Source organism: Nerophis lumbriciformis, linkage group LG04, assembly GCF_033978685.3.
Source record: "Nerophis lumbriciformis linkage group LG04, RoL_Nlum_v2.1, whole genome shotgun sequence".
In the NCBI taxonomy this organism is placed as follows: domain Eukaryota; kingdom Metazoa; phylum Chordata; class Actinopteri; order Syngnathiformes; family Syngnathidae; genus Nerophis; species Nerophis lumbriciformis.
Genome location: NC_084551.2, coordinates 6,658,627 through 6,674,538, shown reverse-complemented (window position 1 = coordinate 6,674,538; position 15,912 = coordinate 6,658,627). Strand labels below are relative to the sequence as shown.

At 37.4% G+C, this 15,912-nt stretch overlaps 1 protein-coding gene across 1 annotated transcript in view; it reads left to right on the top strand.

The window, feature by feature from the left end:
- clcn1b (chloride channel, voltage-sensitive 1b) overlaps nucleotides 1-15,912 on the top strand; it is a 110,385-nt gene that overhangs the window by 71,316 nt on the left and 23,157 nt on the right. Inside the window, exons 7-12 of the mRNA XM_072912953.1 lie at nucleotides 1,480-1,558; nucleotides 8,720-8,845; nucleotides 10,769-10,853; nucleotides 10,918-11,019; nucleotides 13,085-13,169; nucleotides 13,297-13,452. Coding sequence (XP_072769054.1) covers nucleotides 1,480-1,558; nucleotides 8,720-8,845; nucleotides 10,769-10,853; nucleotides 10,918-11,019; nucleotides 13,085-13,169; nucleotides 13,297-13,452 — 633 coding nt within the window. The remainder of the gene's footprint in view (nucleotides 1-1,479; nucleotides 1,559-8,719; nucleotides 8,846-10,768; nucleotides 10,854-10,917; nucleotides 11,020-13,084; nucleotides 13,170-13,296; nucleotides 13,453-15,912) is intronic.

Here is a 15,912-nt window from a genome sequence, read left to right as displayed (position 1 = left end):
TCATCATTTCAAGCAACATTTGTGAGTTTTACAATATAACTAAAACATTTTATACTTACTAAACCGTCCCATGTGTGCTGTCTGTAGGAGTGTTTTCATGCATATTTGTATGTGCTATCGTAATGTAATGAGGCAAGCGTCAAAAGCATTAGCTAATATCTTAGCACGTTTTACGAGTGTCTGTGTTAGTATTATTAACTTGTATTGTTTCATTTTGACAAATTCCTTAGTAAATTCACCAAAACGTCACCCTGGAGTTATTGAGTCTGTTTAGCTGATTGGAGAGCTTTCTGTTTTGTTTGATCATCCGTTTTACTGCTGTGTCATCCGGTGCGCTCTATAGCCTCAAAAATACGGTAGTATGCATCAGTAAAGTACTCAATCCTTTTTTACAAAATATATTTGTTTCCTTTCAATTTTATTAAGTCAAAAATATTAAAGTTCGGTGATTTGGTAAAATTGCAAACAGCTAAAATGATGTACAAAGCAAACTATAACCTGCTACCAAAGAATGTACAACAATTCTTCTCAACTAAAGAGAAGAAATATAACCTTAGAGGAAAAAATAATTTAAAACATTTATATGCACGTACAACACTTAGAACTTTTAGCATATCGGTATGTGGAATTAAATTATGGAATGGATTAAGTAAAGAAGTTAAAAATTGGACTGATATGATCCAGTTTAAGAGGTTGTTCAAAATAATAGTGCTTACAGAGTACAAAGAAGAAGAATTATGAGAAATACTTTCAACCTTATTGAAAATAAGATATTCTTCATCTCAGTATGTTAATAATGACTGAATTAATTAATTTCATATTACAAAACTGTTGTATACTAATTCATAGATGTTATTTTATTATATAAAAAGGTCAGTAAATGATTCTATATATTTGTAAACGCTCTGAAGTGGGAAAGGGGTAGGATTAAATAAGCTTTGCTTCTTCCTACTCCTTTTCGGGCATGATGTAAAATGAAATGATATGAAATTGTGTGATGTATTATGATGTAAGTGTGTTCATGTTCCAAATAAACTAAAGAAACTAAACTGTATTTTAACAAACTGAAATTTTTAAACACACACATTTTTATTCAATTAAATTGCCAGCATAATTGGACGTAAAACCAGTCAGCTCACAAAATTCAAAGGTAAAAAATTAAGTTACATGACTACTTTTGTAATAAGACACAGATGAAGCTCCATAGATATTGCATCCAGTGTTTTCAAGCTGCTTCCATGATGCACGTGCCTCCTCACCCCTGCTGAGTCATGGTGGTTTCCTCGCCTCTTTTTATTACCTCACTGAGCATTATTTATTCACTTGATCCACTTGTGCTTTCCCACTGTCACGTCACCCTGTCTCTCCCCCCCCCACTCCCCCCTTCCTCTCTTTCCACCACTTTCACCCCATCGCCCACAACCCCACCTTTTCCCCCCCTCTACTCTCCCTCCACCCTTCTGTTTTCTGTGTCAGTAGAACCCTTACGGTTACACAGATATTCTGACTGTTGGCTGTGCCGTCGGGGTGGGATGCTGTTTCGGCACTCCACTGGGAGGTACTGTACACGCTTGCTTTTCATGACTACGTCACACTTTGTGGGTGTACAGTATTTTGCACGACACAGCTATCTTTTTGCAGTGAACCCAGCTATGGTGGAGTCATTCTGTGATCACAAGCTTACCATAAATGCTGTGATTATAATTACAAGAAAAACATTGTGGTAATTGGAAGCAAGCAATAATTGGAGAGAGAGTCCCCCCCCCCCGAAATGAACAATGTATTATTTTAACTTTAGTATTAATTTGGAGTGCATGAGAAAGTTGAAAGGAAAACGTAGATTGCTTTGACCACATTACGGGTATGGATTTGCGACATTACCTAAAATCTACTGGCCGTGCCAGCAACTTGAGGGTTCCAGGTTCGATTCCCGCTTCCGCCGTCCGAGTCACTGCCGTTGTGTTCTTGGGCAAGACACTTTACCCACCTGCTCCCAGTGCCACCCACACTGGTTTAAATGTAACTTAGATATTGGGTTTCAATATGTAAAGCACTTTGAGTCACTAGATTTCTAGGTATAATGATTGATGATAAATTGAACTGGAAATCTCACGTAAAAAATATACAACATAAAGTAGCAAGAAACACGTCAATAATGAATAAAGCAAAACATGTTCTAGACAAAAAAATCACTTCATATTCTCTACTGCTCACTAGTGTTACCATATCTGAGTTATTGTGCAGAAATATGGGGAAATAATTACAAAAGTACACTTCATTCATTAACGGTGTTACAAAAAAGATCAGTTAGAATAATACATAATGTTGGATATAGAGAACACACAAATCCTTTATTTATTGAATCAAAGATACTGAAATTCTACGACATAGTGAATTTGCAAACAGCTAAAATTATACACAAAGCAAACTATAACCTGCTACCCAAGAATATACAACAATTCTTCTCAAAAAAAGAGGAGAAATATAATCTTAGGGAGAAATGTAATTGAAAACATTTGTATGCACGTACAACACTTAAGACCTTCAGTATATCAGTATGTGGAATTAAATGATGGAATGGATTAAACAAAGCAATCAAACAATGTACTAATATGATCCACTTCAAGAAACTCTTCAAACTTAAAGTGTTTACAAAGTACAAAGAAGAAGAACCATGATAAACATTCTGAATTTATTTAACTCATCCATTCTTTCATTCTTTCACTCACAAAATAATCTTACTTATCTCAACATATGAAATGTAACTTACTTCACCAATTATCATTTATTTACTTATTTATTGTGATTACTTATGGAGTATATTGTGAATAAATTGAGAACAGGAAGTGAACAAAAGTTTTAGCAACTGTTATGTAAAAGAAAAGGGGTAGGATTAAATAAGCTCTGCTTCTTCCTACTCCTTTTCGAACATGTTGAAAAGAGAAACTGGAGATTGTGATGTATCATGTTGTATACTTGCATGTTCGAAATAAACTCAAACTCAACTCAACTCAACTAGAGAAAAGTGCTATATAAATATAATTCACTTCACTTCACTTCACTATATCACCATATACATTCCAGCCTCCTACAACATCAATATACGTAACAGTATATTAATTGGTATGTACCGTATTTTCCGGACCATAGGGCGCACCGTATTATAAGGCGCGTCGATCCTTTTTCATATATAAGGTGCATCGGACTACTCAGTGGCCTAGTGGTTAGAGTGTCCGCCCTGAGATCGGTAGGTTGTGAGTTCAAACCCCAGCCGAGTCACACCGAAGACTATAAAAATGGGACCTATTACCCTACTGCTTGGCACTCAGCATCAAGGGTTGGAATTGGGGGTTAAATCACCAAAAATGATTCCCGGGCGCGACCACCACTGCTGCTCACTGCTCCCCTCACCTCCCAGGGGCTGATCAAGGGTGATGGGTCAAATGCAGAGAATAATTTCGCCACACCTAGTGTGTGTGTGACAATCATTGGTACTTTAACTTTTTATTATAGGGTGCATTAAAGGAGTCATATTATTATTATTTTTTTCTAAATGTAAAACACTTCCTTGTGGTCTACATAACATGTAATGGTGGTTCTTTGGTCAAAATGTTGCATAGATTATGTTTTACAGATGATCTTCGAGCCGCTTTCTGACAGTCACTTCCCGATGCGTCATCCTCCCCGTCATCTTTGTTGTAGCGGTGTAGCGTGCAAGGACGGGAGTGGAAGAAGTGTCAAAAGATGGAGCTAACTGTTTTAATGACATTCAGACTTTACTCAAATCAATAACGGAGCAGCATCTCCTCATCCGGAAACAACAAAAACCGTCCGACCGGAACTCTCTAATAACTAAAGTTCCTTGGGTGAATAATGTAAACTCACTACACCGGTATGTTTTAGCGCTTTCATGGCGAGTTTACTGACAGATATAAGTAAGAACTTTACACTACTTTATATTAGAAATGGCAACAGTGGAGGATGAATGTCCCATAACAAGAAGATAGAGACAAAGAAGGAGCGTATCAACTACAGTGCCGCCACGGACTACAAAGGCGGACATGCGCAATTTTTCAGGATTCATGCAGATCCCAAATGCAGATCAGCTGGTACTAGAAGGTAAGAAAGGTTGCTTTTGCATAATATTGCAAAACAAAACACCAGATAATGTCTTACCTTATATACAAACCATAATAATTACAATATAATAAAGTGTTAAATGCGCCGACCATCCATCAAGCGGTGCGGCTTCATAGCTTACCAAAGTCGTACTAAAACATTTTGATCGATTTTTGAGCGCCGTGTGTAATGTTCTATATTTTCAATGGAACATATAAAAAATGTTGGTGTAGTTTACTTGAGTCATATTGCATCATAGTGCAGTCCACACGTATCTCTTATGTGTGACTGCCATCTACTAGTCACATTTATCATTACACCATGTACCAAATAAAATTGCTTCGAGGTCGGTAAGCACAACCAGAATTATTAAGTACATTAGGCGCACCGGGTTATAAGGATTTTAAATGTGTTTTATAGTCCGAAAAATACGGTACTTGGTATTGTATCAATATCCACATTTGCAGTATCGCTCGAATCTAATGTAAAGTATCAAAACAATAGAATAACAGGTGTTTATAGTCCGAAAAATACGGTAAATGTTTCAAGTCGGTCCAAAAACTGTTATAGTTTAGATAAGGGTTACGTATTTCTTTTCAGGCAAACTGATGCACATTAAATGTTTTCTGTTATTCAGGATTCAAAGTTATGCAGAGGTGTACAAATATATAGACAAATCATACTATTTATAGTTGCGGTGGGGTGGGGCGCACTTTTTCTTCTTCAGAAAATAGTTGAGAAGCACCTCCTGTCCTTGTTTCCTTGAAACTTATTTTGCTAGCGATTTTGCTATTGATGGAGGAGGCTCGATCAAGTGCGATACTGTGACCCATCGCCGGAAGTGGGGATAGTTTCAAAATAAGATACCTGGAAGACAAAAATTTTATTGCCTGTAATTTCAAACACATTTATTTGCAGCTAGTTTTGAAACCACCAACTTGGTGCTGTTTAAAACTACTCCTAAAGACTTTTAAAAATGGTATTTATTTTTGTCGGTATAAAAAAATAGCCCTGTCATGCATGCATGTCCACAAATGTGCACTGCAGAGAACATCGGCTTTCAGGAGGATGTGCATTGCCAAACATTTTTTAAATCGTAACAAAAAAGATTTGATTTCAGTGGTTCAGTTGGGACAAATAGACCAATTAAATGTCAGGAAGTTTTTTGCAGTTTATTCGCTGAGCAGAACACAAACCAATTGATTACAATTTAACTTTTGGACAATATTTCTTATTTTATGACATTCTGAATTTAGGTTTTTAATGAGCTCTTAGCTATAACGATCGAACAGCTGAGTAGTAACATTTCAAAGTGTTCAAAGAGTTAAATAATGATTTTCAAATGCAGCTACTCCACCTACTTCATAGCCACTGGTGCTAATCTTTATTGACCCTCTTTAGAGACCTTGTACAGCCGACATTTACAGGCGGCACACACCTTATTGAACAGAGGTGTTAATTGGAGCGTTTACGATGTTTGCGTGTTCGTCACATGCCTTCTAATTGCACCGGCAAAAGTGAATGTTAGAAAGCACTTAAATCCCTCTAGAACTTGGTGCCATCATAACACAACAGTAAAATATATTAATGACCTTGTTAGCTGCTTGGCTCACTTTCTAAAGCTCTACTGTGTAAACAGTAATTAAACAACTCATCATTATCACTCAGTTTTAATGCCCAATTTCACATTTTCTTGCCTCCGTTGCTTTTTGAATATCTTATTTTTTTCACATCAAGTTCATAGTTGAGTTTGTTTCAACATTTGTTATCTTAGTGACATTGTATCAATGACAACAGCTAATAACCCCTTCATTGTACATGAAAAAATACTGATTTATTTAAGAATATAGACCAGGGGTCCCCAAACTACGGCCCGCGGGCCGGATACGGCCCCCCAGCATCCAAAATCCGGCCCACGGGAAGTCCCAAGTTAAAAAAAAAAGTGTTTTTATTTATTTATTTTTAAATCTTTCCTTTCTAATCCTTTTTCTACCGCTTGTTACTCTTGGTGTCTCCAAGCCGCTCAGGCGAATCATATTGTCTAAAAATGAATTTTCCCATCAATAACGTGACAGTGTTAAATGTTGATGAACATCAATGTTAATTGATGTTAAATGACAAAACAGATTATAAAGACAATGTATACATGTACAGGTAAAAGCCAGTAAATTAGAATATTTTGAAAAACTTGATTTATTTCAGTAATTGCATTCAAAAGGTGTAACTTGTACATTATATTTATTCATTGCACACAGACTGATGCATTCAAATGTTTATTTCATTTAATTTTGATGATTTGAAGTGGCAACAAATGAAAATCCCAAATTCCGTGTGTCACAAAATTAGAATATTACTTAAGGCTAATACAAAAAAGGGATTTTTAGAAATGTTGGCCAACTGAAAAGTATGAAAATGAAAAATATGAGCATGTACAATACTCAATACTTGGTTGGAGCTCCTTTTGCCTCAATTACTGCGTTAATGCGGCGTGGCATGGAGTCGATGAGTTTCTGGCACTGCTCAGGTGTTATGAGAGCCCAGGTTGCTCTGATAGTGGCCTTCAACTCTTCTGCGTTTTTGGGTCTGGCATTCTGCATCTTCCTTTTCACAATACCCCACAGATTTTCTATGGGGCTAAGGTCAGGGGAGTTGGCGGGCCAATTTAGGACAGAAATACCATGGTCCGTAAACCAGGCACGGGTAGATTTTGCGCTGTGTGCAGGCGCCAAGTCCTGTTGGAACTTGAAATCTCCATCTCCATAGAGCAGGTCAGCAGCAGGAAGCATGAAGTGCTCTAAAACTTGCTGGTAGACGGCTGCGTTGACCCTGGATCTCAGGAAACAGAGTGGACCGACACCAGCAGATGACATGGCACCCCAAACCATCACTGATGGTGGAAACTTTACACTAGACTTCAGGCAACGTGGATCCTGTGCCTCTCCTGTCTTCCTCCAGACTCTGGGACCTCGATTTCCAAAGGAAATGCAAAATTTGCATGGTTGGGTGATGGTTTGGGGTGCCATGTAATCGGCTGGTGTCGGTCCACTCTGTTTCCTGAGATCCAGGGTCAACGCAGCCGTGCTGGAGCCTATCTCAGCTGCATTCGGGCGGAAGGCGGGGTACACCCTGGACAAGTCGCCACCTCATCGCAGGGCCAACACAGATAGACAGACAACATTCACACTCACATTCACACAAGAGGGCCAATTTAGTGTTGCCAATCAACCTATAATCTAATTAATTTTCATATATTTTTAGACATAACAATATTTTTCTCTCCAACTCCTCACTAACTTCCTTTCTTCCCCTCCAACGGGGGGGGCGCTCTCTGTTCGCGAGCACACGCCGAGTAACCCTAAATCCCTAAATCATACTTGCCAACCCTCCCGAATTTTCCGGGAGACTCCCAAAATTCAGCGCCTCTCCCGAAAACCTCCCGGGACAAATATTCTCCCGAAAATCTCCCGATTTTCAGCCGGAGCTGGAGGCCACGCCCCCTCCAGCTCTATGCATTCCTGAGTGAGGACAACAGGGTGACAAGAACTAAATCATCCAGACTAGGGATAAATTGTATTATTATGTTTATCTTACCTAAAAATAAATATTTTTATTAATTAAAAAAAAACTAATATTTTGCTAAAAACATCAAAATTAATTGTATTTTTCTGACTCCTTATTACATCCAGCCATAGATCTATACATTAAAATAAACATATTTGAAATAATTAATTTTAAATGATCATAATAATTAATTTAAAATGACCATATTTAATTATTAAAATAATTGCTTGTTTATCAACAACTTTAGCATTTTATTCATTACATTTTGAAGCTCTCAGAAGCCAAGTTATGTTATATTCCTTAAGATTTATTTATGCAAGTTTGAAGTATCAATTATCTAAACACAGTTTTGTTTGCATATTTTCAGGATGTAGATATATATATATATATATATATATATATATATATATATATATATATATAGCTGTCAATATACTCCTCCCTTCCTAACCACGCCCCCAACCACGCCCCGCCCCACCCCCGACCACACCCCCACCACCTCCCGAAATCAGAGGTCTCAAGGTTGGCAAGTATGCCCTAAATATTTGTATTAGTTTTGCAGCTTTCGATACTTAAACACATTTCTGGTGAAACTCCATTGCGCACATTAGCTTTACAGATGCCGTGCCGGCTACGGACAGTATATGTTGTGGAAATGATGTTTACCAGTTTCACGGATCAAGTGTACGACACACCGGGTAATTTATTTGAGAAAAAAATGCATATCTAACTCCTGAAATAATTTAAGTATGTTTGTGAGCGTTCAGTCAACTAAGACGGATATAAGTCACCTAAATGTGTGTGTGTGCGTGTAAGAGAGAGCGAGCACTCGTGTTTAGTGGCCCTCCTCTTGTGTATGATTACACCCTCAACTTTAAGTGTTTTAGTCTCCCTCAGCATATTTTAACTCATCTCTCTCTCTCCCTCGCCTCGTCTCCCTCGTTGACCACTTCTTCACATCCTCTCTAATCCCCCTCTCTTCTTCTTTTTCTTCTTTTTTCCTTCTTCTTACCATCCCTCTCTCCTCCGCTGCCACCAGGGGTGTTGTTCAGTATTGAGGTCACGTCTACCTACTTTGCAGTGAGGAATTACTGGCGGGGATATTTCGCCGCCACGTTCAGCGCCTTCATATTCAGGGTGCTCTCTGTTTGGAACAAGGATGCTGGTGAGACACACACACCCACAGTCACACACACACACACACACACACACACACAGAAAATATTGCAGTGCTTGCATTTTATGGAAAATAGCCGCTTGTGACAGCATAGTCCTTCTTCTTCCCCACACCCTTTTTCTCCTGTATAAATGGATTAACGTATTTCCACAGGTATGAGGATGGGTGTAGATTTTCAGCATTTCAACAAGAATTGCACATGATGCGATATGCTTTGGATCATGAGAGGCTTCACACTTTTTTCCAGCGCGTTTTTAGTAAAACTGCTGAAATTGAAGCTGAAAATCTGTACATTCCATGTTGTAGAATCCATCACCCAGCGGTGGTGGTCCGTCAGGGCCAGCAAGGCCTTCTCTGCTGGCCTAACATAACCAGAAATCATGAACATAATTAAAGATAAAAGTACATTTTAATTGACTTTCCCTAAATATCTAAATTTATTCATATGGTCTCCTGCTGGCCCCACTATGGACTGGACTCTCATTATTATGTTAGATCCACTATGGCCTGGACTCTCACAATATTATGCTACATCAGTGGTTCTTAACCTTGTTGGAGGTACCGAACCCCACCAGTTTCATATGCGCATTCACCGAACCCTTCTTTAGTCAAAAATAAAATGTTGTTTTTTTTCAAATTCAAGACAAAGTTATATGTTTTTGGTAACACTTTAGTATGGGGAATATATTCTAAGTAACAAAGACTTAATTTAGAGTTTTTTGGACACTAGGGGAACATATTCTAAGTAGCAAAGACTTAATTCAGAGTTATTTGGTTAGGGTTAGGGTTAGAGGGTTAGGGCCAGGGTTAGAGGGTTAGGGTTATAATAAGGCCATGCCGAATAAGGCATTAATAAGTACTTAATAATGATTAGTTAAGAGCCAATATGTTACTAATTTGCATGTTAATAAACAACTAATTAATGGTGAATATGTTCCCCATACTAAAGTGTTACCATGTTTTTTTACTAGTGCACAAAATGAACCGTGCATGAACATCACCTTGTTCAAACAACAAAACCAACACAGTGCATAAACTCACAACAAATTACACACCTGCAAATCAGTCTGACTTCTGCTGTTGTCGTATCCGTAATACGCCGATAGGGAGATGTTTTTATTTACACGATGAGTCGGGTGTGTTTTGACCTCTGCCGAACCCCTGAGCCCGACTCACCGAACCCCTAGGGTTCGATCGAACCCAGGTTAAGAACCACTGTGCTAGATCCACTCGACATCCATTGCACCGGTCCCCCCCAAGGTTTATCATTGTCCCATTGGGTTGAGTTTTTCCTTGCCCTGATGTGGGATCTGAGCCGAGGATGTCGTTGTGGCTTGTGCAGCCCTTTGAGACACTCGGGATTTAGGGCTATATAAGTAAACATTGATTGATTGATTGATTGATATTCTCTTCATGTCATATTATGCTCTTTCCAGTGCTGTTGTTTTTAGGTTAGAGTTTTTATCCAATCAGAATTCAGCTAGCTTAAACACAGTTTAAGGGAAAATGCGAGCCAGTTTGGTTTTGGACCAGTGGACTCTGTGTACCACCTTACATTCTATGACCCTGTGCCTTGCACAGATCGAGAAAGAATGGACTTGTTTCAAAACCTGGTCCCAGGTATCTTTCTCGTCTTGTACACTGTTGAGGGGATTAAATGCAAAGTAGTGTGCAAGTGGGCTTCTGTATAGTATCTCCAGCCGTGTCCATGTGGTGAGTGAAATAAATTTTGAGAGGTGAAGTCGGACTATGTAGGACATCACTGAAGGCCTTGGTGAGACACGCACGGCCCGCCACTAACATCCCCTCATATCAAACCAGTCCCCATACCTTGCACATGAGCCCCCCTACTTTCAACTCTTAAGATGCTTAAAATATCAAACTACTCGATTCTCTCTTCGTTCCCGACAGTCACAATCACTGCTCTCTTCAAAACCAACTTCCGCATGGATTTCCCCTTTGACCTGCAAGAGCTGCCAGCGTTTGCAGTAATAGGGTAAGTTCTCCATGTTGTAAAGACCCGGAAATGTGACCGAGTGTGTCCTTCTCTTCTTTTTTAGAATCTCATGCGGCTTCCTAGGAGCGTTCTTTGTCTACCTGAACAGACAGGTGGTTCTGTTCATGAGGAGGCCCACGGCCCTCACGCGCTTTCTGACGAAACAGTAAGATTTGACACACATAGTCAACATTGTCTAAAATTACCGTATTTTTCGGACTATAAGTCGCAGTTTTTTTTCATAGTTTGGCCGGGGGTGCGACTTACACTCAGGAGCGACTTAATGTGTGAAATTATTAACACATTACCGTAAAATATCAAATAATATTATTTAGCTCATTCACGTAAGAGACTAGACGTATAAGATTTCATGGGATTTAGCGATTAGGAGTGACAGATTGTTTGGTAAACGTATAGCATGTTCTATATGTTATAGTTATTTGAATGACTCTTACCATAATATGTTACGTTAACATACCAGGCACGTTCTCAGTTGGTTATTTATGCCTCATATAACGTACACTTATTCAGCCTGTTGTTCACTATTCTTTACTTATTTTAAATTGCCTTTCAAATGTCTATTCTTGGTGTTGGGTTTTATCAAATAAATTTCCCCCCAAAATGCGACTTATATATGTTTTTTTCCTTCTTCATTATGCATTTTTCGGCTGGTGCGACTTATACTCCGGAGCGACTTATAGTCCGAAAAATACGGTATACAGTAAATGCTGTGAGTAGTCAAATTCAAAATCTTTGTAGCTGTACATCCAATTTAATATCCTTAACTGTTATACAAATGTAAGAGATGTTAACCACTGTTGATAGGAAAGGGGACCTATGATTCATTTTGTATTTTCTTACTTATACATGTTGTTGCAATATTGGATAAATCAGTGTTTCTTAACGATAGGGCCCCCAGAGGCATACTTGCCAACCCTCCCGGATTTTCCGGGAGACTCCCGAAATTCAGCGCCTCTCCCGAAAATCTCCCAAAATTCAGGCATGGACCTGAGTCCGCTTTCCCACAATATAAACGGGGTGCCTGCCCAATCACGTTATAACTGTAGAATGATCGAGGGCGAGTTCTTGGTTTGTTATGTGGGTTTATTGTTAGGCAGTTTCATTAACGTCCTCCCGGCGCGGTAACAACACACAACAACAGCAGTCACGTTTTCGTCGACCGTAAAGCAGTTCGTCTGCCGTAAACAGCAATGTTGTGACACTCTTAAACAGGACAATACTGCCATCTAGTGCATTTGATGAAAGCACTTTTGTGCGTGCCACACAGCAATGCATCATCAGTGAGGGTGTTCAGCATGGTTAGAAAAATAGTGACAGAGAATAGAACAAGGATGGACTATTCAACACTTAACTCAACAAGTATATGTGTAAATAAATGAACACTGAAATTCAAGTATTTCTTTTATATATATATATATATATATATATATATATATATATATATATATATATATATATATATATATATATATATAATAAAATAAATATATATTTGTAGCTAGAATTCACTGAAAGTCAAGTATTTCTTATATATATATATATATATATATCCTCCCCTCTTAACCACGCCCCCCCAACCACGCCGCCCTCCCCACCTCCCGAAATCGGAGGTCTCAAGGTTGGCAAGTATGCCCAGAGGGCCGTCCCCCAATTTTTTCTTTTCAGCTGTGGTCCGTATAGACTGCAGCGGTACTCAGTTGTAATACACGTTTCCACCATTTGTGACAGTAATGACAATATCAAACAAACGGAAGAAGTCTGGCGTTAATTTTTTCAAGCACAAAAATTATGACTAAAGCTGTATTTTTTTTCCCCCTTTTTTCTTAACAGTTTAGATAGGAAACATTATTATAATTTATTATATATTTATTATTATTATTATTATTTATTATTTCATCAGTTACTTATGAATCACTTCTTATGCAGTTTATTGGGTTAGTACTTATTTTTCTACTCAGCCTGACCTAAACTGACCTAAACCAATTTGGTGTGCAGTGTAAACGATGCCATTACTGTTAAAATAATAAACATTTAAACATGTAAAATCAATTTACATTAACATCGGCAAAGGAGGAGCTGATGTGAAAGGATCAGACAGACAGAAGGAGAGAATGGAGGGATCGGGGGGAAGAATGCATTATAACGTCTGTGTGTGTGTGCGCATGTGTGCGTGTGCGTGTGTGTGTGTGTGTGTGTGTGTGTGTGACCAGTCGGTTGATCTATCCAGGTGCAGTCACACTGATCATCGCCACCTTCACCTTTCCTCCTGGATTTGGACAGTTTATGGCAGGCGAAGTGAGAACTATTTTTCTTCCCGCTACTAAGAGCTAATTTATTTGGCTAGTGGCAACAATGACAAAGTGTGTTTTGATGTCATTCAGCCTTTATTTACAAGCTTCCTCTCTGTCCCTCTCTCTGTCAGCTAATGCCCAGAGAGTGTATCAACTCACTGTTTGACAACTTCACCTGGACCAAAATCACACCGTCCGCCCCTCCTGCTGGGCTGGGACGCTCGGCCGTTTGGCTTCACCCTCAAGTCAGCGTCTTTGTCATCCTCCTTCTCTTCCTGGTCATGAAGGTGTTTCCTACTTTTCTTAGCACTAAAGACATCTTGTGCCTTTTAAAAAAAATAATTTACAAGGTTTTTTTGGTGTGTTGAATGACCATACGGTACATTTTCCAGAGGATATTTATTTTCAAAATATTATCTGTTTCTGTAAATCAGCTTAAAATGGCAACGCTACACAAAAAAACGGTGCATTTGTTTGGGGACCCAAAATGTTCCATTAGGATGCCATTTTTGAGTTTAACATAAACTAATACAATCCTTAATCCTAGGATTTCAATTTGGAATTACTTGTTTTGCATTTGTCCGCCAAATGGTGCTACATTTGCCCAATCAAAGCATGCAGCATATTTCTGCAGGTGTGCCTTGCTACTAAAATTTAAAGTTTGTCTCTATAGGTAAAAACTGTATGTATATATATATATATATATATATATATATATATATATATACAAATATACAATATACAAATATATATATATATATGTATATATATATATATATATATATATATATATATATATATATATATATATATATATATATATATATATATATATATATATATATATATATATATTTGTATGTATGTGTGTATGTATATATATATATATAAATACACACACACATACTGTATATGCTTATATATATATACATGTATAAGTATATAAGTGTGTGTAATACATACATATACACATATATATATATACATACATATATATATATATATATATTATTATTTTTTTATATATATATATACATACTTATATGTATATATACAGGGGTTAGTGCATGTGCCTCACAATACGAGGGTCATGGGTTCGATCCCCAGGCTCGGGTCTTTCTGTGTGGAGTATATATATATATATATATATATATATATAAACTATTAGAGAAATACTTTCTAAAGATTAACCTCTTCAAAATAGGAAAATCATTAATATAGGATTAAGTTTTTTGGAAGTTGACATTTGGACAAATTGACAAACAATTCAATTTGAGAGAAGAATATACAAAAACTATGCCTGCGTTTTGCATGAGAATAGTAAGTTAACTAATAATAATAATACTGTGCCATTCATATATTGTAATAATAATGATATGTTACTATACCCTGCATTGATACATGATACATACTTTCTTGAAATGCTGCTGGGGAACCTAGGATTTAATTCTTTGGATTTCAAATCGGAAATTAATAATAATGACTGCAAATATATATATATATATATATATATATATATATATATATATATATATATATATATATATATATATATATGTATGTGTGGGAAAAAATCACAAGACTACTTCATCTCTACAGGCCTGTTTCATGAGGGGTTCCCTCAATCATCAGGAGATTTTAATGGGAGCATTCACATACCATGGTTTATATAGGGCACAGAGTGGGTGGGTACAGGCTGGCGTAGGGGCGTGGTGATTGGCTCATGTGTTACCTAGGAGGTGTTTCCGTCTGTGGCGGCATGCTGATACAATTTCGCTGCGCTTGTTGAGGGATGGCAGGTCTGGACGGTATATAATAAACAGTTTCTCTTTCCAGCATAGGTTGCATCTTTTATTACCACTATTGTAAGGTGTGCTGGATGCAAGAATTTGCCATGTTATTGAATATTCAACATTATTGTCTTTGAGGTCCCAAATGTGTTTGCTGAGTTCTGTGGTATTCCGCAGGTTTTGGTTCCTGAAAGAAGCCTTGTGATTGTTCCATCTGGTTTTAAACTCTACCTCGGTTAATCCTACATATGTGTCGGATGTGTTAATGTCCTTGCGTGTTACCTTAGATTGGTAAACAACTGATGTTTGTAAGCACCCCCCGTTGAGAGGGGGGTGCTTACAAACATCAGTTGCTTGAAAGAGAAACTGTTTATTATATACCGTCCAGACCTGTCATCCCTCAACAAGCGCAGCGAAATTGTATCAGCATGCCGCCACAGACGGAAACACCTCCTAGGTAACACATGAGCCAATCACCACGCCCCGACGCCAGCCTGTACCCACCCACTCTGTGCCCTATATAAACCATGGTATGTGAATGCTCCCATTAAAATCTCCTGATGATTGAGGGAGCCCCTCATGAAACAGGCCTGTAGAGATGAAGTAGTCTTGTGATTTTTTCCCACACATACATATATTGCGCTCTACTACGGTATCGAGCACTATTTTTTGGATAACCTTATTAAGACATATATATATATATATATATATATATATATATATATATATATATATATATATATATATATATACATATATATGTATATATATATGTATATATATATATATATATATATATATATATATATATATATATATATATATATATATATATATATATATATATATATATATATATATACTACTATATACACTTGTGATTTAGGGCTATATAAATAAACATTGATATATATATATATATATATATGTATATATATTTATATATATAAAATCCAT